Here is a 20,249-nt window from a genome sequence, read left to right as displayed (position 1 = left end):
AATCCCCAAAAAACATGTCCACTGCATTTCAGCCCTGCCCCAAAAGGACCAGCTGACATCATGTCAGTGATTCTCTCGTTAACACAGGTGTGAGTGTTTACAAGGACAAGGCTGGAGATTAAGCTGTCATGCTGATTGAGCTCGAATAACAGACTGGAAGCTTCAAAAGGAGGGTGGTGCTTGGAATCATTGTTCTTCCTCTGTCAACCATGGTTACCTAAAAGGACACATGTGCCTGTCATCATTGTTTTGCACAATAAGGGCTCAACAGGCAATGATATTGCTGCCATTAAGATTGCACCTACATCAACCATTTATCGGATCATCAAGAACTTCAAGGAGAAGGGTTCAATTGTTGTGAAGAAGGCTTCAGGGCACCAAAGAAAGTCCAGCAAGTGCCAGGACCATCTCCTAAAGTTGATTCAGCTGCGGGATTGTGGCAACACCAGTATAGAGCTTGATCAGGAAGGGCAGCAGGCAGGTGTGAGTGCATCTGCACGCACAGTGAAGCAAAGACTTTTGGAGGATGGCCAGGTGTCAAGAAGGGCAGCAAAGAAGCCACTTCCCTCCAGGAAAAACATCAGGGACAGACTGATATTCTGCAAAAGGTACAGGGATTGGACTGCTGAGGACTGGGGTAAAGTCATTTTCTCTGATGAATCCCCTTTCCGATTGTTTGGGGCATCAGGAAAAAAGCTTCTCCGGAGAAGACAAGGTGGGAGCTACCATCAGTCCTGTGTCATGCCAACAGTAAAGCATCCTGAGACCATTCATGTGTGGGGTTGCTTCTCAGCTAAGAGAGTGGGCTCACTCACAATTGTGCCTAAGAACACAGCCATGAATAAAGAATGGTATCAGCACATCCTCCGAGAGCAACTTCTCCCAACCATCCAGGAACAGTTTGGTGACGAACAATGCCTTTTCCAGCATGATGGAGCACCTTGCCATAAGGCAAAAGTGATAACTAAGTGGCTCGAGGAACAAAACATTGATATTTTGGGTCCATAGCCAGGAAACTCCCCAGACCTTAATCCCATTGAGAACTTGTGGTCAATCCTCAAGAGGCAGGTGGACAAACAAAAACCCACAAATTCTGACAAACTCCAAGCATTGATTATGCAAGAATGGGCTGCCATCAGTCAGGATGTGGCCCAGAAGTTAATTGACAGCATGCCAGGGCGGATTGCAGAGGTTTTGAAAAAGAATGGTCAACACTGCAAACACTTATGAAATGCTTGTAATTATACTTCAGTATTCCATAGTAACATCTGACAAAAATATCTAAAGACACTGAAGCAGCAAACTTTGTGGAAATTAATATTGTGTCATTCTCAAAACTTTTTGCCACAACTGTATAAGAAAGTCCACACAAAGATTTTTTTTACTGAAGTGCCATAGCCTATAGGCTAGAGCTTCTACACCCCCACGCGTCTAGCGGATTAGCTGCTCGAGCATCAAACGACAGTTGGAAAGAGGAGGACATGTAGACAAGTAATTGTTTTGCTAACTTAGTCTATAATTATTAGTAAACACTCCTGCTATTAGGTAAAGTTTATCTACATGAAATCAATGTTGCTCATGAAGAAAAATTTGATTTCAGTCTTGGTGGTATGGTTCGATGTGGCAGGCAGTGATGTTTGTCCCCCATGAGACACCATAGGAACAATGCTAGTATCACTTCCTTAAACTATTTTGAATGAATCTAAGATAAAAGTCATTACAGATTTCTTGACTTGACATTTTTGCCGAGGAGGTTTCAGTCGCAAATTTTAAAATCAAGCCAAGGAGTTCGTTGCAGGATTTCTCAAATTAAAAAAATGTGCGACCTGTTGTCTTAAGTAAACAAAGTCCGATCCGCTGCAGGGAAGGTCTCACTGTCTCTGTGTTCTGCGGTAGCATTGGATAGAGTGCAAACCACCACAGCTGAGTATCCTGTGTTACTAGGCAAGTGAGCATTGTCGAAATCAAAACCCAACCCTCAAGTAAGTCATGATGAACTCACTTACAAAACTCAGTTTTGGACCAGACTGACTTTATGACCAAAATGATTTACATATCATTTATTTACATATAATTTGTAGTCAATTTTGACACTACAATAAATGTTTCTGACTAATATCGATGCCACATTGGCTGTTTCCTATCAGATAAATTGTTTATTTCCTTCAGTTGTGCTTAAAGATAAAAGTACTTTTTTTAAACCCCCTTTTCTCCTCAATTTTGTGGTATCCAATTGGTAGTTAGTCTTGTCCCATCGCTGCAAAACTTGGGAGAGGCGAAGGTCGAGAGCAGTGTGTCCACCGAAACACAACTCAACCAAGCTGCACTGCTTCTTGACACAATGGCCACTTAACCCGGAAGCCAGCTGCACCAATGTGTCGGAGGAAACCCCGTACACCTGGCGACCGTGTCAGCGTGCATTGTGCCCTGCCCGCCACAGGAGTCGCTAGTGCGCGATGGGACAAGAATATCCCTGCCGGCCAAACCCTACCCTAACCCGGACGACACTGGCCGGCTGCGACAGAGCCTGGACTCGAACCAGGATCTCTAGTGGTAAGTAGCACTGCAATGCACTCGGGAGGCACTTGTCCCTAATTTTAAGGACAAGCCTGTTACGTAAACTGAACGTAATCTAAGTAATCCCCAAAAGTAATTATTTATCACAAGAGGACTATAAACAATAACTAGTAATGCTGCATACTCCAAGAAAGGTTCAAACTCATCTTTCTGGTAAATAGTTACAAATTGCTGAGGTGTAGTCACTTTTGAGGACACAAGCTCAAGCAAACAGTACAAATATGATAAAAATATGAAATATTTTGTGACATATTTCCTATTCAATGACTTATATGCTTTCTCAATATAGTACAATCAAATTCTAACCACTAACTAAGATTTCACCTTCCTTATAACTGTAAAATACATATTTGTATGTTTAGTGTTAAGAGAAAATGTGCATATTTTCTAATGGTCTCTTGATCAAAACATCAGCCCCCACCACTGTGAACGTCACACGTTCGGCTTCCTGAACTCGTTAGGAACTCGTTTTTCATACCCTATTAATCTATAACAACCAAGGTGTTTTTTGTTTCAAATCTATGAATTATTTTAGAGATCATCTCCTGTTGCGCTGCAATGTAAGGATTACAGGCACGTGCTTTGTCAGTGGCTGTGACATAAGGTTCAGTTTATGGACAGTCAGAAGAGCGAATTAATTTCAGATTTCCCATCATACTGTAATTCACATAGGCACAAAAACTATACTACTGTGTACAATGCAAGCCATTTCGATCTACAGTGACCACAGATCAATTTATAAGCGAAGATTAAGGTCAGAAGAGTACCAGAATCATGCAGGTCCTCTAAACTGGGGCCTTTACATCATTAATATAAAAAAATTAACATTGAACATCTAATTGTCAAATCATAGGGCAACATGTGAGCTGGTTCTACTCATTCAATTTCCCCTTCCTGTTGCACACAACAAGCTTCCATACCCCCTGTCAAGAGGATTTTTGGCTGATTTGAGATGTAATCATCAACCCTGTCACTTTATTTGGCACTTACTATAGTGATTTTTTTAAAATGATTTTTTTATTTTTTATTAAGTTGAACATGTGCTCTTCAAATTAGGTTAAAAAAAAATTGGTACAAAATGTTTTAATAAAATTCAAAGTTACACTACCAAAAAGGGACAAATTTGATGGAACGACCAAGTGCATTCATTTTGACAAAAATACTGCACTATATAGGAAATAGGGTGCCATTTGGGACACAGACAATAGGAGAGCCGAGCTTCGCCGGTGTCTCACCTGTTTCTGGGAGAGTGTCTCCTGTAGCTGGCGAAGCTCTCCACCGGCCCTGAGGACCTGCTGCTCTGCCTCCTCGATCTCCCTGTGCAACTGCTGCAGACGCTCCTCGGCTGGGGACACAGTCACACAAACAAGAACTCACCTAACTACACCTCACCTAACACTCACGTCAGTCAGCAACAGTCAGAGGAACAACCATGTAGTTCACTTCACATCCAATAGGCAGGGTGATGCAGACAATAGGAAAATCTTGTGTTACCATATCAGCTTCCACTCCTCCAATTCGAACCTTAGCCATTAGAAGGAAAAAAACCTTAACTGACCCAAGATCAGCATCTAGTAGGACGAACTTTACCATACTCCCTCTTCTGTACCTTTAGTCTGTTCTTGGCTGCAGTCTCTGGAGCTGATCTTAGCCACATCTTGCCTGGGGTTGTCTGTCTCTATGTGGCCTGCAGTTGGCATCTGATGACTCTGGATGCCATCTGAGGCCACCGCGTTCCTTTTGTGCCGTGCCTTTCCAATGTAAGGGCTTTCCCCCAGCAAGCTTTCTGCCTCCAACTCCTGGTGAGAGAGAGGGGAAATTAATCACAAATTCATGCAGATTCCAAGGGTGCATCCAAAATGGCATCTTATTTCCTGAGTGTACACCTTCCTAATCTTGAAATGCACCCCCCATGGCCTCAATTTGTCTGGGCATGGACTCAAAAGCGTTCCACAGGGATGCTGACCCATGTTGACTCCAATGCTTCCCACAGTTGTGTCAAGTTGGCTGATGTCCATTGGGTAATGGAACATTCTTCATACAGACGGGGAACTACTGAGCGTGAAAAACCCAGAAGTGTTGCAGTTCTTGACACAAACCGGTGCGCCTGGCACCTACTACCATACCCTGTTCAAAGGCACTTAAATCCATTGTCTTGCCCATTCACCCTCTGAAAGGCACACATCCATGTCTCAAGGCTTAAAAATATTTTTTTAAACCAGTCTCCTACCCTTCATCTACACTGATTAAATTGGATTTAAAAAGTGACATCAATAAAGTTAATCCAGCTTTCACCTGGTCAGTCTAGGTCATGGAAAGAGGTGTCCTTAATGTTTTGTACACTCAGTGTATAGTTCACTACTTCTGACCAGAAGTATTGCACTGTATAGGGTATAGGGTGCCATTGTCGGCAGACCCTAAGGCAACAACTGAATGGAGAGATGGGTCTGGATGGATGCACTCACATGGTCTGGGTAATAGGGATATGGTTCAAACTTGGCGTCGATCTTCTGAAAGGCTAACTCCTGCTCCAGCTCATACTGCTTCTGGCATGCTCGTGTCAGCTCCACCGTTTTCTGTTTCAGCTGTCAATACGGCCATGCAGTATAGAGATTATACAGAGATATCACAAACACATTGAAGAAAAGCATCATACACTCACTGCAAGTTAGAATGGAATGTATGGCAATATTTTGGACTCTCCGAAAAATATAGCTAATCTTTATGGTGGTCAATCCCATGTAAATCACTGCTCAGTATAATAGCCTATCTAAATGCAGCTGCTATCTACCTAAATTTACTTTGTCACAATAAAATACAAACGTGCAAAATTACCTGTATATTATACTAGCTATGACCATATAAAGTCAAACCAAGAAAAAGGAGGCAGCATCTATCATCATCATCTTTATATTTAATCTGAAACATGAGGTAAACAAACAAAAACAACAAAATGCTAGCAAACATAAGAGTGCTCTGCGAGTGAGAACCTGAATGGACAGAAGAGTCATCGACATTTAAGCAAGGACATGGGTCAGCAGTGGGCATTGGGTTCACATGAATTTGTGTGTCTTCAGAGTACCTGACAAATAGCATCCAGTAGAGGAGCAGGCAATGAAGGAGGCTGAAGAGAACGATGCAGTGGGAAAACAAACAGAAAATTCATGCAAAGAGCAAATGAGAAAAATGGATGAAGACATGATCATGGCCTGTATTCATAAAGAGTAGATGTACTGATCTAAGATTAGTATTGCCTATTATATTATAATGAATACGAGTTACTAGAGAATGAGGCCCTGACATTTGAAAAGGTTAGTGTTTTTTTTGTTTGACGCAACCTGGGTGCATGACTTATGAAACCAAGTCATAAAAGGCCATTAAGAAATCATGTGAACGATGAGCAATAAAAAAACTAAAGAATTTGCTTTCTATACACACAAACACTATACCACACCATGCAATACTACCTTCAGGAAAGGATCAACTAGAGGCCGGGAAAATAGCTATGGGCACAGAAAGACGAGAGAAAGATGAAGAGGAAGGCACGAAGAGTTTAGAGGACACGTAAATGCATCGTTGTTCAAGGAGCTCCATCCTATATGACAATTTGCGTGTTTGTGTGTGTGTATGTCAGGATTTCCGTTAGCCGGTAATTGACGGGTTTTGTCTAATAAAATGAAAAGCCCATGAATAAAATTGTTGCCGGCCAAATTGACCAGGAGAAAAAACAAAGGTAGGCAAGCTTTCAGCAAGTCACCAACCACTCTACAATGAGAGCTGGAGGCAGTACACACTTAGTTAATTGTTTGAAATCTGAATGATTTACATCATATTATGAGGCATGTCTTACCTTGTATGAAAATCCAACCACAGATGCAATTATTTTATTTTTTTGTCAAGTGGTTAATCATAAAAATCTTATTTAAAAGGCAAAAAATATAAAACAAAAAATATACAGTGCCTTGCGAAAGTATTCGGCCCCCTTGAACTTTGCGACCTTTTGCCACATTTCAGGCATCAAACATAAAGATATAAAACTGTATTTTTTTGTGAAGAATCAACAACAAGTGGGACACAATCATGAAGTGGAACGACATTTATTGGATATTTCAAACTTTTTTAACAAATCAAAAACTGAAAAATTGGGCGTGCAAAATTATTCAGCCCCCTTAAGTTAATACTTTGTAGCGCCACCTTTTGCTGCGATTACAGCTGTAAGTCGCTTGGGGTATGTCTCTATCAGTTTTGCACATCGAGAGACTGACATTTTTTCCCATTCCTCCTTGCAAAACAGCTCGAGCTCAGTGAGGTTGGATGGAGAGCATTTGTGAACAGCAGTTTTCAGTTCTTTCCACAGATTCTCGATTGGATTCAGGTCTGGACTTTGACTTGGCCATTCTAACACCTGGATATGTTTATTTTTGAACCATTCCATTGTAGATTTTGCTTTATGTTTTGGATCATTGTCTTGTTGGAAGACAAATCTCCGTCCCAGTCTCAGGTCTTTTGCAGACTCCATCAGGTTTTCTTCCAGAATGGTCCTGTATTTGGCTCCATCCATCTTCCCATCAATTTTAACCATCTTCCCTGTCCCTGCTGAAGAAAAGCAGGCCCAAACCATGATGCTGCCACCACCACCATGTTTGACAGTGGGGATGGTGTGTTCAGCTGTGTTGCTTTTACGCCAAACATAACGTTTTGCATTGTTGCCAAAAAGTTCCATTTTGGTTTCATCTGACCAGAGCACCTTCTTCCACATGTTTGGTGTGTCTCCCAGGTGGCTTGTGGCAAACTTTAAACGACACTTTTTATGGATATCTTTAAGAAATGGCTTTCTTCTTGCCACTCTTCCATAAAGGCCAGATTTGTGCAATATACAACTGATTGTTGTCCTATGGACAGAGTCTCCCACCTCAGCTGTAGATCTCTGCAGTTCATCCAGAGTGATCATGGGCCTCTTGGCTGCATCTCTGATGAGTCTTCACCTTGTATGAGCTGAAAGTTTAGAGGGATGGCCAGGTCTTGGTATATTTGCAGTGGTCTGATACTCCTTCCATTTCAATATTATCGCTTGCACAGTACTCCTTGGGATGTTTAAAGCTTGGGAAATCTTTTTATATCCAAATCCGGCTTTAAACGTCTTCACAACAGTATCTCGGACCTGCCTGGTGTGTTCCTTGTTCTTCATGATGCTCTCTGCGCTTTTAACGGACCTCTGAGACTATCACAGGGCAGGTGCATTTATACGGAGACTTGATTACACACAGGTGGATTGTATTTATCATCATTAGTCATTTAGGTCAACATTGGATCATTCAGAGATCCTCACTGAACTTCTGGAGAGAGTTTGCTGCACTGAAAGTAAAGGGGCTGAATAATTTTGCACGCCCAATTTTTCAGTTTTTGATTTGTTAAAAAAGTTTGAAATATCCAATAAATGTTGTTCCACTTCATGATTGTGTTTTTTATATATATTTTTTATATATGTGTTTTATATCTTTATGTTTGAAGCCTGAAATGTGGCAAAAGGTCGCAACGTTCAAGGGGGCCGAATACTTTCGCAAGGCACTGTAACTAATGTGAGAGCACCAGCCTCTGCCGTACGAACACTGATACACCGTGATCATTGGCGGCTATATAGTGCATTCGGAAATTATTATTTTTCCACATTTTGCTACGTTAAAGGATAATTCTCAAATTGATTAAAACGTTTTTTTCCCCCTCATCAATCTACACACAATACCCCATAACGACAATGCAAAAAACAGGTTAATACATTTTTCAAAATTTATAAAAATAACAAAAACTGAAATATCACATTTACATAAGTATTCAAACCCTTTACTCAGTACTTTGTTGAAGCACCTTTGGCAGCGATTACAGCCTCACGTCTTCTTGGGTACGACGCTACAAGCTTGGCACTCCTGTATTTGGGGAGTTTCTCCAATTCTTATCTGCAAATCCTCTTAAGCTCTGTCAAGTTGAATAGGGAGTGTCGCTGCACAGACATTTTCAAGTCTTTCCAGAGATGTTCGATTTGGTACAAGTCCGGGCTCTGGCTGTCCTGAGGCCACTTCTGTGTTTTCTTGGCTGTGTGTTTAGGGTCATTGTCCTTTTTGAAGGTGAACCTTTGCCCCAGTCGGAGAAGATTTTCATCAAGGATCTCTCTGCACTTTGCTCCGTTCATCTTTACCTCGATCCTGACTAGTCTCCCAGTCCCTGCCACTGAAAAACATCCCCACAGCATGATGCTGCCACCACCATGCTACACCGTAGAGATGGTGCCAGGTTAATTCCTGACATGACGCTTGGCATTCAGGCCAAAGATTTCAATCTTGGTTTCATCAGAGAATCTTGTTTCTCATGGTCAGGTGCCTTTTGGCAAACTTCAAGTGAGCCGCCATGTGCCTTTTACTGAGGAGTGGCTGCCGTCTGGCCACTCTACCATAAAGGCTTGATTGGTGGAGTGCTGCAGAGATGGTTGTCCTTCTGGAAGGTTCTCCCATCTCCACAGAGGAAGTCTGGAGCTCTGTCAGAGTGACCATCAGGTTCTTGGTCACCTCCCTGACCAAGACCCTTGTCCCCCGACTGCTCAGTTTGGCCACGTGGCCAGCTCTAGGAAGAGTCTTGGCGGTTCCAAACTTCTTCCATTTAAGAATGATGGCCACTGTGTTCTTGGGGATCTTCAATGCTGCAGGTTTCTTTTTTTGGTACCCTTCCCCAGATCTGTGCCTCGACAAAATCCTGTCTCGGAGCTCTACGGACAATTCCTTCGATCTCATGTGTTGGTTTTTGCTCTGACATGCACTGTCAACTGTGGGACCTTATAAAGACAGGTGTGTGCCTTTCCAAATCATGCCCAAACAATTGAATTTACCACAGGCGGACTTGTGTAAATAAGGTATGTTTTTAATTTTTAATACATTTGCAAAAATTTCTAAAAACCTGTTTCCCTTTGTCATTATGGCGTATTGTATGTAAATTGATGAGGGGAAAAAATGATTTAATACATTTTAGAATAAGGCTGTAATGAAACAAATTGGAAATGTGGAAATGTACTTAGTACTGTAGCCTACTCCCGATCGTCATGTTGTACAGCGCCATATTTTCATAACGGAAACCCTGTTGGTTTTGTTTTTCTTAACCGGTCTACGATACTGGTTCCCAATTGGGAATCAACCCTCCCACGTGCAGCTGGAACGGTGGCGCATGGAACGCAAAAATATTCTTAAAAATATTTAACCTCCACACATTAACAAGTCCAATAGCTCAAATGAAAGATAAACATCTTGTTCATTTAGCCAGCAAGTCAGATTTCTAAAATGTTTTACGGCGAAAACATAGCACATATATATGTAAAACCACCACCAGACACAGCTCATTTCAATAGCCAAAACATGCAATCAACAAACGCAGGATTAAAAAATAAATCGCTCACTAACCTTTTGAAAATCTTCATCAGATGACAGTAATATGACATATTACACAGTACATATTTTTTTTTTTCAATAATATGCCATTTATATCCATAAATGTCCATTTACAGTGAGTTCACCTTCAGAAATTACTCAAAAACGCCCGCAGGAAATCTATGTAGCGCGGCAAGATAACGTAAAATAGACATCATAAACTTTGACTAAATATACATGTTCTACATATAGTTAGAAAGATACACTGCTTCTTTATGCAACCGCTGTGTTAGATTTATTTTTAACGTTACAGAAATCGCACACTATTCCATATTGTGAGACAGCGCTCAGTTCCAAGCTACATTTCCACGTAATGTTGGAGTCAACAGAAACACAGATTTAAGCATAAATATTCCCTTACCTTCGATGGTCTTCGTTCAGAATGTTCTGGAAGGCTTCATACTTACCCAATACATCGTTTGGTTTCAAGTCTTGCGTCTTTGTATTAGCTACTGCTAATAACATCAGCTGAAATGCACCCAAAACGTCCTCTGGTCCGGATAAGTTGCGCATCAAAACTTCAAAATTACACATTATATGTCGACTAAACAGGTCAAACTAAGTGCAGAAGCAAGCTTTATGATGTTTTAGACGTGCAAAACAAACTTCAATTCAATCGCCCATCGTCTGCCCTTCTCTTCAGTGCTGGAAACAAAGGAATGACTGTGACCAATTCGCGCCCATACGCACAGCCTATTCTCTCGTGGCACGCACTAATTTCACTCCCATAGGGTCAATTCTCGCGCGATTTGAACGGTTTGAAGCTCTAATGAAAGAGGACATCTAGCGGAAGAGATAGAAAGTGTCCCCAGAATCATAGCTGGTTGGGAAGGGTGGGGGCATGACGTCAAAGTTGCTCCAACTTTCATGGCCACAGAAACTAGTTTGGAAGAATGCCTGCCCTGTGAGTTCTGCTATACTTACAGACATAATTCCAACGGTTTTAGAATCTTTAGAGTGTTTTCTATCCAATAATAATTTTTATTTGCATATATTAACAATTTTTGAAAGATTTTTTTTCCAGTTTACTAGGGGTACCCAATCTCTCCAAAGGGGGCGTATGTCTGCCATATCCTCAACAGGTTTTAAGACTACAATATTAATCTAATTAATTACAATTTTCTTAAAATCAATCCCATATACTATGTTCTTAAAAATATATATTTTAAATCAAATGCTATCAAATGCTTCTCAAGGATGCCCTTTGGTTGTCAAACTAGCACTAACTAGCATTAATGGTAACAATGGCTGACAATTAAATAACCTGCCATAGAATTTTGCGGCAGCCCGTAAGGTGTGCTGCAGTATTACACAACTTTTACAGGAAGAACCACTGTATATTAGTAACCCATCCTAGTTGTTGCATCTTTAGATTCACCAAGTTTCTACCGAAAATGTTCATCTCTGTCATATACTGCTCGCACCAGGTGCATTGTTTAGAATGGTGTTTTCCAGCTAATTGTATTTGTTTGCAAATGTTTGAAAATTATGTTTTATCGGATGCCTCATTACAGTAGCTGCTTGGCATGTTATGATGAATTGCCATAATCAAAATGCGATCCGTCATTCTGAGCACCGTGGGTGGCTGCCCTATTGAGACACACCCAACGCATATCGGTTCGGTAAATTTCTCAAATGGCCGGTAAATTAAAATCTTACCAGTCACGTTGTCCGGCACCACATTTTCCTAACGGAAACCCTGGTGTGTGTGTGTGTGTCTCTTTCTCTCTGTCTGTGTTTGAGTGAGTGCATGCATGTTGAGATAAATGCCCACCAGCTCTGTCTTGGTGTCCAGCTCCTGCTCCTGCTGGGCCTGGCAGTGCTGTTGCTGCAGGCTCTTTAGCTGCAGTTGGTCAATGAGCTCCTCCTGCTGCTCAAGCTCCTCCACTGCAGCCACCTGCTCACTCTGCAGCCTCCCGATCTCTGCCACACGACACTCTAGGTCCTGCTCCAGACGCTCAATCTCCTCTGCAACCACAGCATGAAAAGAGTTGCCATTTCCACTAACAGTACCAACTAGGAAACAACCTAAGTGTGGTACTGAGGTACTGTATATTCACTAGGAAACTAACAGAAGCAAACAGGCCAAAATGAAGAGGGACTTTAAGGTTTGCACTAAATGAATACACACCAAGTATCTAAAATATACAAAGGCTCATCTAGTAATGAGACCCTTTCATGGTTTTAAGCAGGGATTGTGCAATACTGCAATGTACCCATTTGAAAGCGCTGGGGGGCCTGCTCTCTCTCTTCCTGGCTTATAGGCTGCCCGTCCAGTGTCTCAAGTGACCTCAGGTGGAAAACCAGGAAGAGACGGTAATGGGGGAGATTGGCTATAGGGTTCTCTGCCAAGGTCAACTCTGTTAGGTTTTTCAGAGGCTTTAGTCTGGACAGCTCATGCAGCTGCAGCAGCCCCAGGTATGAAGAGAAAGACAAAAAATATAATTTTATTGGTCACATACACATGGTTAGCAGATGCGAGTAGTGAAATGCTTGTTCTTCTAGTTCCAACAGTGCAGTAATATATAACAATTCCCCCAACAACTACCTAATACACACAAATCTAAAGTGGTGAATGAGAATATGTACATTGAAGTATATGGAAGAGCGTTAGCCGAGCGGCATAGGCAAGGTGCAGTAGATGGTATAAAATACAGTATATACATGTGATATGAGTAATGTAAGATATGTAAACAATATTAAAATGGCATTATTTAAAGTGACTAGTGATCCATTTATTAAAGTGTCCAGTGATTGGGTCTCAATGAAGGCAGCAGCCTCTGAGTTAGTGATTGCTGTTTAGCAGTCTGATGGCCTTGAGATTGAGAAACAGCTTCTATCTCTCGGTCCCAGCGTTGATGCACCTGTACTGACCTCACCTTCTGGATGATAGAGGTGTGAACAGGCAGGGGCTTGGGTGGCTGTTGTCTTTGATGAGCTTTTTGGCCTTCCTGTGACATCGGGTGCTGTCGGTGTCATGGAGGGCAGGTATTTTGCCCCTGGTGATGCATTGGGCAGACCGCACTACACTCTGGAGAGCCTTGCGGTTGAGTGCGGTGCAGTTGCCTTACCAGGCTGTGATACAGCCCGACAGGATGCTCTCGATTGTGCATCGGTAAAAGTTTGTCAGGGTTTTGGGTGACAAGCCAAATTTCTTCAGCCTCCTGATGTTGAGGAGGCTCTGTTGCGTCTTCTTCACTTTTACAAGCATTTCGCTACACAAGCATTTCGCTACACTCGCATTAACATCTGCTAACCATGTGTATGTGACAAATAAAATTTGATTTGATTCACCACGCTGTCTGTGTGGGTGGACCATTCCAATTTGTCTGCTATGTGTACGCCCAGGAACTTCCACCTTCTCAACTGCTGACCCTCAGGTGTGGATGGGGGGGATGGAGGGGTGCTCCCTCTGCTGTTTCCTGAAGTCCAAGATCATCTCCTTTGTTTTCGTTGACGTTGAGTGAGGTTATTTTCCTGACACCACACTCCGAGTGCCCTCACCTCCTCCCTGTAGGCTGTCTTGTTTTTGTTGGTGATCAAGCCCACTACTGTTGTGTCATCTGCAAACTTGATGATTGAGTTGGAGGCGTGCATGGCCATGCAGTAGTGGGTGAACAGAGAGTACAGGAGAAGGCTGAGCACACACCCTTGTGGGGTCAGCAAACTGGAGATTGAGGGACAGCAAACTGGAGATGTTTCCAAAATTCACCACCTGGGGTTGGCCCATCAGAAAGTCTAGGACCCAGTTGCACAGGGAGGGACTGAGACCCAGGGCCTCCAGCTTGATGATGAGCTTTTAAAAAAATATTTTTTATTGATTTTATTTCACCTTTATTTAACCAGGTAAGCAAGTTGAGAACAAGTTCTCATTTACAACTGCGACCTGGCCAAGATAAAGCATAGCAGTTCGACACATACAACAACACAGAGTTACACATGGAATGAACAAAACATAGTCAATAATACAGTAGAAAAAAAGAAAACAATGTCTATATACAGTTAGTGCAAATTAGGTCAAATAAGGGAGTTAAGGCAATAAATAGGCCATGGTGGCGAAGTAATTACAATATGGCAATTAAACACTGGAATGGTAGACGTGCAAAAGATGGATGTGCAAGTAGAGATACTGTGGTGCAAAAGGAGCAAAATAAATAAATACAGTATGGGGATGAGGTAGATAGATGGGCTGTATAAAGATGGGCTATGAACAGGTGCAGTGATCTGTGAGCTGCTCTGACAGCTGGTTCTTAAAGCAAGTGAGGGAGATGGGAATCTCCAGCTTCAGTGATTTTTGCAGTTCGTTCCAGTCAGTAGCAGCAGAGAACTGGAAGGAAAGGCGACCAAAGGAGGAATTGGCTTTGGGGGTGACCAGTGAGATATACCTGCTGGAGCGCATGCTACGAGTGGGTGCTGCTATGGTGACCAGCAAGCTGAGATAAGGCAGGGCTTTACCTAGCAGAGACTTGTAGATAATCTGTAGCCAGTGGGTTTGGCGACGAGTATGAAGCGAGGGCCAGCCAACGAGAGCGTACAGGTCGCAGTGGTGAGTAGTGTATGGGGCTTTGGTGGCAAAACGGATGGCACTGTGATAGACTACATCCAGTTTGCTGAGTATAGTGTTGGAGGCTATTTTATAGATGACATCGCCGAAGTCAAGGATCGGTAGGATGGTCAGTTTTACGAGGGTATGTTTGGCAGCATGAGTGAAGGAAGCTTTGTTGCGAAATAGGAAGCCGATTCTAGATTTAATTTTTGATTGGAGATGCTTAATGCGACTCTGGAAGGAGAGTTTACAGTCTAGCCAGACACCTAGGTATTTGTAGTTATCCACGTATTCTAAGTCAGAGCCGTCCAGAGTGGTGATGCTGGATGGGCGGGCAGGTGCGGGCAATGATTGGCTGAATAGCATGCATTTAGTTTTATTTGCGTTTAAGAGTAGTTGGAGGCCACGGAAGGAGAGTTGTATGGAATTTAAGCTCGTCTGGAGGTTAGTTAACACAGTGTCCAAAGAAGGGCCAGAAGTATACAGAATGGTGTCGTCTGCATAGAGGTGGATCACAGAATCACCAGCAGCAAGAGAGACATCATTGATGTACAGTGGGTCTTTTATACTGATAACAAGTTCAAACAGGTGCCATTAATACAGGTAACGAGTGGAGGACAGAGGAGCCTCTTAAAGAAGAAGTTACAGGTCTGTGAGAGCCAGAAATCTTGCTTGTTTTTAGGTGACCAAATACTTATTTTCCACCATAATTTGCAAATAAATTCATAAAAAATCCTACAATGTGATTTTCTGGATTTTCTTCTCATTTTGTCTGTCATAGTTGAAGTGTACCTATGATGAAAATTACAGGCCTCTCATCTTTTTAAGTGGGAGAACTTGCACAATTGGTGGCTGACTAAATACTTTTTTGCCCCACTGTATACAGAGAAGAGAGTCGGCCCGAGAATTGAACCCTGTGGCACCCCCATAGAGACTGCCAGAGGTCCGGACAACAGGCCCTCCGATTTGACACACTGAGCTCTATCAGAGAAGTAGGTGGTGAATCAAGCGAGGCAATCATTTGAGAAACCAAGGCTGTGGAGTCTGCCAATTAGAATGTGGTGATTGACAGAGTCGAAAGCCTTGGCCAGGTCGATGAATACAGCTGCACAGTGATGTCTCTTATCGATGGCGGTTATGATATCGTTTAGGACCTTGAGTGTGGCTGAGGTGCACCCATGACCAGCTCGGAAACCAGATTGCATAGCGGAGAAGGTACGATGTGATTCAAAATGGTCAGTAATCTGTTCATTAACTTGGCTTTCAAAGACCTTAGAGATGCAGGGTAGGATAGATATAGGTCTGTAGCAGTTTGGGTCTAGAGTGTCTCCCCCTTTGAAGAGGGGAATGACCGCGGCAGCTTTCCAATCTTTGGGAATCTCAGACGATACGAAAGAGAGGTTGAACAGGCTAGTAATAGGGGTTGCAACAATTTCGGCAGATAATTTTTTAGATAGAGAGGGTCCAGATTGTCTAGCCCGGCTGATTTGTAGGGGTCCAGATTTTGCAGCTCTTTCAGAACATCATCTATCTGGATATAGGTGATGGAGAAATGGTGGGGGCTTGGGCGGGTTGCTGTGGAGGGTGCCGGGGAGTTGACCGGGGTAGGGGTAGCTAGGTGGAAAGCATGGCCAGCCGTAGAAAAATGCTTATTGAAATTCTAAATTCTAGTGGATTTGTCAGTTGTAACAGTGTTTCCTAGCCTCAGAGCAGTGGGCAGCTGGGAGGAGGTGCTCTTATTCTCCATGGACTTTAGTGTCCCAGAACTTTTTTGAGTTTGTACTGCAGGATGCAAATTTCTGTTTAAAAAACCTAGCCTTAGCTTTTCTAACTGCCTGTGTATATTGGTTCCTAACTTCCCTGAAAAGTTGCATATCATGGGGGCTATTCGATGCTAATGCAGAACGGCACAGGATGTTTTTGTGCTGGTCAAGGGCAGACAGGTCTGGAGTGAACCAAGGGCTATATCTATTCCTGGTACTAAATTTTTTTAATGGGGCATGCCTATTTAAGATGGTGAGGAAGGCACTTTTAAAGAACAACCAGGCATCTTCTACTGTCGGGATGAGGTCAATGTCATTCCAGGATACCCCGGCCAGGTCGATTAGGAAGGCCCGCTCGCAGAAGTGTTTTATGGAGCGTTTGACAGTGATGAGGGGTGGTCGTTTGCTCGCAGACCCATTACGGATGCAGGCAATGAGGCAGTGATCGCTGAGATCTTGGTTGAAAACACCAGAGGTGTATTTGGAGAGTTAGTTAGGATGATATCTATGAGGGTGCCCGTGTTTACGGATTTGGGGTTATATCTGGTAGGTTCATTGATAATTTGTGTGAGATTGAGGGCATCAAGCTTAGATTGTAGGATGGCCGGTGTGTTAATCATGTCCCAGTTTAGGTCACCTAGCAGCACGAGCTCAGAAGATAGATGGGGGGCAATCAAATCACATATGGTGTCGAGGGCACAGCTGGGGGCAGAGGGTGGTCTATAGCAAGCGGCAACAGTGAGAGACTTGTTTCTGGAGAGGTCAATTTTTAGAAGTAGAAGCTCAAATTGTTTGGGTACAGACCTGGATAGTAAGAACTCTGCAGGTTATCTGCAGTAAAGTGCAACACCGCCCACTTTGGCAGTTCTATCTTGTCGGAAAACATCACCAGAGGAACGGAGGAGGAGTAGGATAAGGGTACGGATAAAGGCTAACAGAACTGGACACCTAGTGCGTTCAGAACAGAGAGTAAAAGGAGCAGATTTCTGGGTACAGTAGAATATATTCCAGGCATAATGTACAGACAAAGGTATAGTAGGATGTGAATACAGTGGGGGTAAACCTGTGCCTATAGTGATAATGAAAGAGATAGTGTCTCTAGAAATAGCATTTAAACCAGGTGATGTCACTGCGTGTGTGGGAGGTGGAACTAAATTGTTAGCCGAGGCGTGTTGAGCAGTGCTAGAGGCTCTACAGTGAAATAAAACAATAGTTACAAACCAGAACAGCAATCGACACGGCAAGGTGATGTTAGGGAAAGGCATGCGTAGCCGGGTGTTCATACAAGTCCAGTGCGTGGCTTCAGGCAGCTAGCGGCACGGGGCTAGCAGGCTAACAGAAAGGCCTTAGAGGGATGACGCGATGGAGGAAAGTCTGTTGTGGCCCCCTCGTGCAGTTACATCAGCGGACGGATCAGCAGGACTCCGTGTGGTAAACCAGGCCAATTGGCAAAATATGTATAGTGGCCAAGGAAATATGTCCAAAGGGCCTCTTAAGCCAGCAGTCCAATAGATAGCTAGAAGGCCGCGGATTAGCGGCTGTGCGTTCAGGGGTTGTTAGCTGCTATAATTGCAGGTGGGGGAAAAAAATCATCATAATAAAAATGTTTAAAAATAAATAAAACATTTAAATAAAAAAGGTTCAGAGCTTGCGGTAGGAATCCGGAGATATGGAGAAGAAGTCCGTCTAGCTCTGGTTTGACTGGCGCTGTACAGACTGGCGAGAGTTAGCCAGGATAAAGGTAGCTGATGACCGCTAGCAAAGGATAGCTGACTGCTAGCTAGTGGCTTCGGAATGGATTCGATGGGCCTCGTAAGCCAACAGTCCGTTGTGCTCTAGACAGCTAGCATTCAGGGGACGTTAGCTGCGAATGTGAGAAGGTTCAGAGCTTGCGATAGGAATCCGGGGATATGGAGAGAAAAATAGGTCCGGTATGCTCTGGTTAAATCGCGTTGTACAAACTGGCGAGAGCTTTCCGAGCTTGAGGTTAGCTGATGACCGTTAGCTGGCTTGGAGGGTACTATGGTGTTGAATGCTGAGCTGTAGTCAATGAACAGCGTAGGTATTCCTTTTGTCCAGATGGGATAGGGCAGTGTGCAGTGCGATGGTGATTACGTCATCTGTGGACCTGTTGGGGCAGTATGCAAACTGAAGTGGGTCTAGGGTGGCGGTGAAATGATCCTTGACTAGCCTCTCAAAGCACTTCATGATGACAGAAGTGAGTGCTACGGGGCGGTAGTCATTCAATTCAGTTATCTTTGCCTTCTTGGGAACAGGAACAATGGTAGCCATCTTGAAGCATACGGGGACAACAGACTGGGATAGGGAGCGATTAAAACCTCTTGAAGCTAGGGGGCACTATTTTTATGTTTGGAAAAATAACGTTCCCAATGTAAACGGCCTATTTCTCAGGACCAGATGCTAGAATATGCATATAATTGACAGATTAGGATAGAAAACACTCTAAAGTTTCCAAAACTGTCAACATTTTGTCTGTGAGTTAAACAGAACGGATATTGCAGGCTAAAACCTGAGGAAAATCCAATCAGAAAATGCCCCTGTTTTTGAAACATCTCTGTTGTTATGCATCCCTACTGCCCATTTAAAGGGATATCAACCAGATTCCTTTTTCTATGGCTTCCCTAAGGAGTCAACAGCCTTTAGACATTGTTTCAGGCTTTTATTTTGAAGAATGAGCGTAAACGACAACATTGCGTAAGTGGATAGGTGGGGGCTCTCAGAGTAAGTTGTGCGCAACAGAGAAAGGTGGTCATTGTTCCTCCCGGTCCTAGTGAAAAGCCAACTGTCCCGGTTGATATAATATCGAACAGATATTTGAAAAACACCCTGAGGATTGATTATAAAAAACGTTTGACATTTTTCTGTGGACATTATGGATATAATTTGGAATTTTTGTCTGCATTGTCGTGACCGCTCTTTCCGGTGGATTCCTGGGCATAACGCACCAAACTAACGGAGGTATTTGGATATAAAAAATATCTTGATGGAACAAAAGGAACATTTGTTGTCTAACTGGGAGTCTCGTGAGTGAAAACATCCGAAGATCAAAGGTAAACGATTAATTTGATTGCTTTTCTGAATTTCGTGACCAAGTTACCTGATGCTAAGTGTACTTATTGTTTTGTCGAGCGATCGATAAACTTACACAAACGCTTGTATTGCTTTCGCTGTAAAGCATCATTTCAAAATCTGAGACGACAGTTGGATTAACAAAAGGCTAAGCTGTGTTTTGCAATATTGCACTTGTGATTTCATGAATTAATATTTCTAGAAACATTATTTGACTGTGGCGCTATGCTATTCAGCGTTGCTGATGACAATTATACCGGATCTGTGATGGGTGGTTCAGAGAAGTTAAATATGTCTGTAAACACACCAGCCAGCTGGTCTGCGCATGCTCTGAGGACGCGGCTAGGGATGCCGTCTGGGACAGCAGCCTTGCGAGGGTTAACATGTTTAAATGTTTTACTCACGTCAGCCACTGAGAAGGAGAGGGGTGGGGCGCAGTCTTTGTTAGCAAGCCGCGACGGTGGCACTGTATTATCCTCAAAGTGGGCAAAGGAGGTGTTTAGTTTGTCTGGAAGCGCGACGTCTGTATCCATAACGTGGCTGTTTTTGTAATCCACGATTTCCTGTAGACCCTGCCACATACGTCTCGTGTCTGAGCCGTTGAATTGTGATTCCACCTTGTCCCTGTTCCGGCATTTTGCTTGTTTGATTGCCTTGCGGAGGGAATAACTACACTGTTTATATTCAGCCATATTACCAGACCTCTTTCCATGGTTAAATGCGGTGGATCGAGGTTTCAGTTTTTCGCGAATGCCGCCATGCAGCCACGGTTTCTGGTTAGGGTTGACTTCAACAGTCACAGCG

The 20,249-nt window shown here is 43.1% G+C and overlaps 1 protein-coding gene across 3 annotated transcripts in view; it reads right to left on the bottom strand.

The window, feature by feature from the left end:
* cntrl (centriolin) overlaps nucleotides 1-20,249 on the bottom strand; it is a 108,986-nt gene that overhangs the window by 74,660 nt on the left and 14,077 nt on the right. The window contains exons 6-12 of one of the 3 annotated variants that reach the window (XM_036980322.1): nucleotides 12,263-12,449; nucleotides 11,821-12,014; nucleotides 6,045-6,080; nucleotides 5,660-5,701; nucleotides 5,043-5,162; nucleotides 4,187-4,376; nucleotides 3,813-3,922 (exon numbers count right to left, since the gene is read on the bottom strand). In XM_036980322.1, the coding sequence (XP_036836217.1) occupies nucleotides 3,813-3,922; nucleotides 4,187-4,376; nucleotides 5,043-5,162; nucleotides 5,660-5,701; nucleotides 6,045-6,080; nucleotides 11,821-12,014; nucleotides 12,263-12,449 (879 nt within the window). The remainder of the gene's footprint in view (nucleotides 1-3,812; nucleotides 3,923-4,186; nucleotides 4,377-5,042; nucleotides 5,163-5,659; nucleotides 5,702-6,044; nucleotides 6,081-11,820; nucleotides 12,015-12,262; nucleotides 12,450-20,249) is intronic. The other 2 variants (XM_036980324.1, XM_036980323.1) reach the window with 2 other exon arrangements.

This window comes from Oncorhynchus mykiss, chromosome 6 (assembly GCF_013265735.2).
Source record: "Oncorhynchus mykiss isolate Arlee chromosome 6, USDA_OmykA_1.1, whole genome shotgun sequence".
Classification (NCBI taxonomy): Eukaryota; Metazoa; Chordata; class Actinopteri; order Salmoniformes; family Salmonidae; genus Oncorhynchus; species Oncorhynchus mykiss.
The sequence above is the reverse complement of the archived record's forward strand: the minus strand, read 5'-3'. Positions and strand labels throughout refer to the sequence as shown.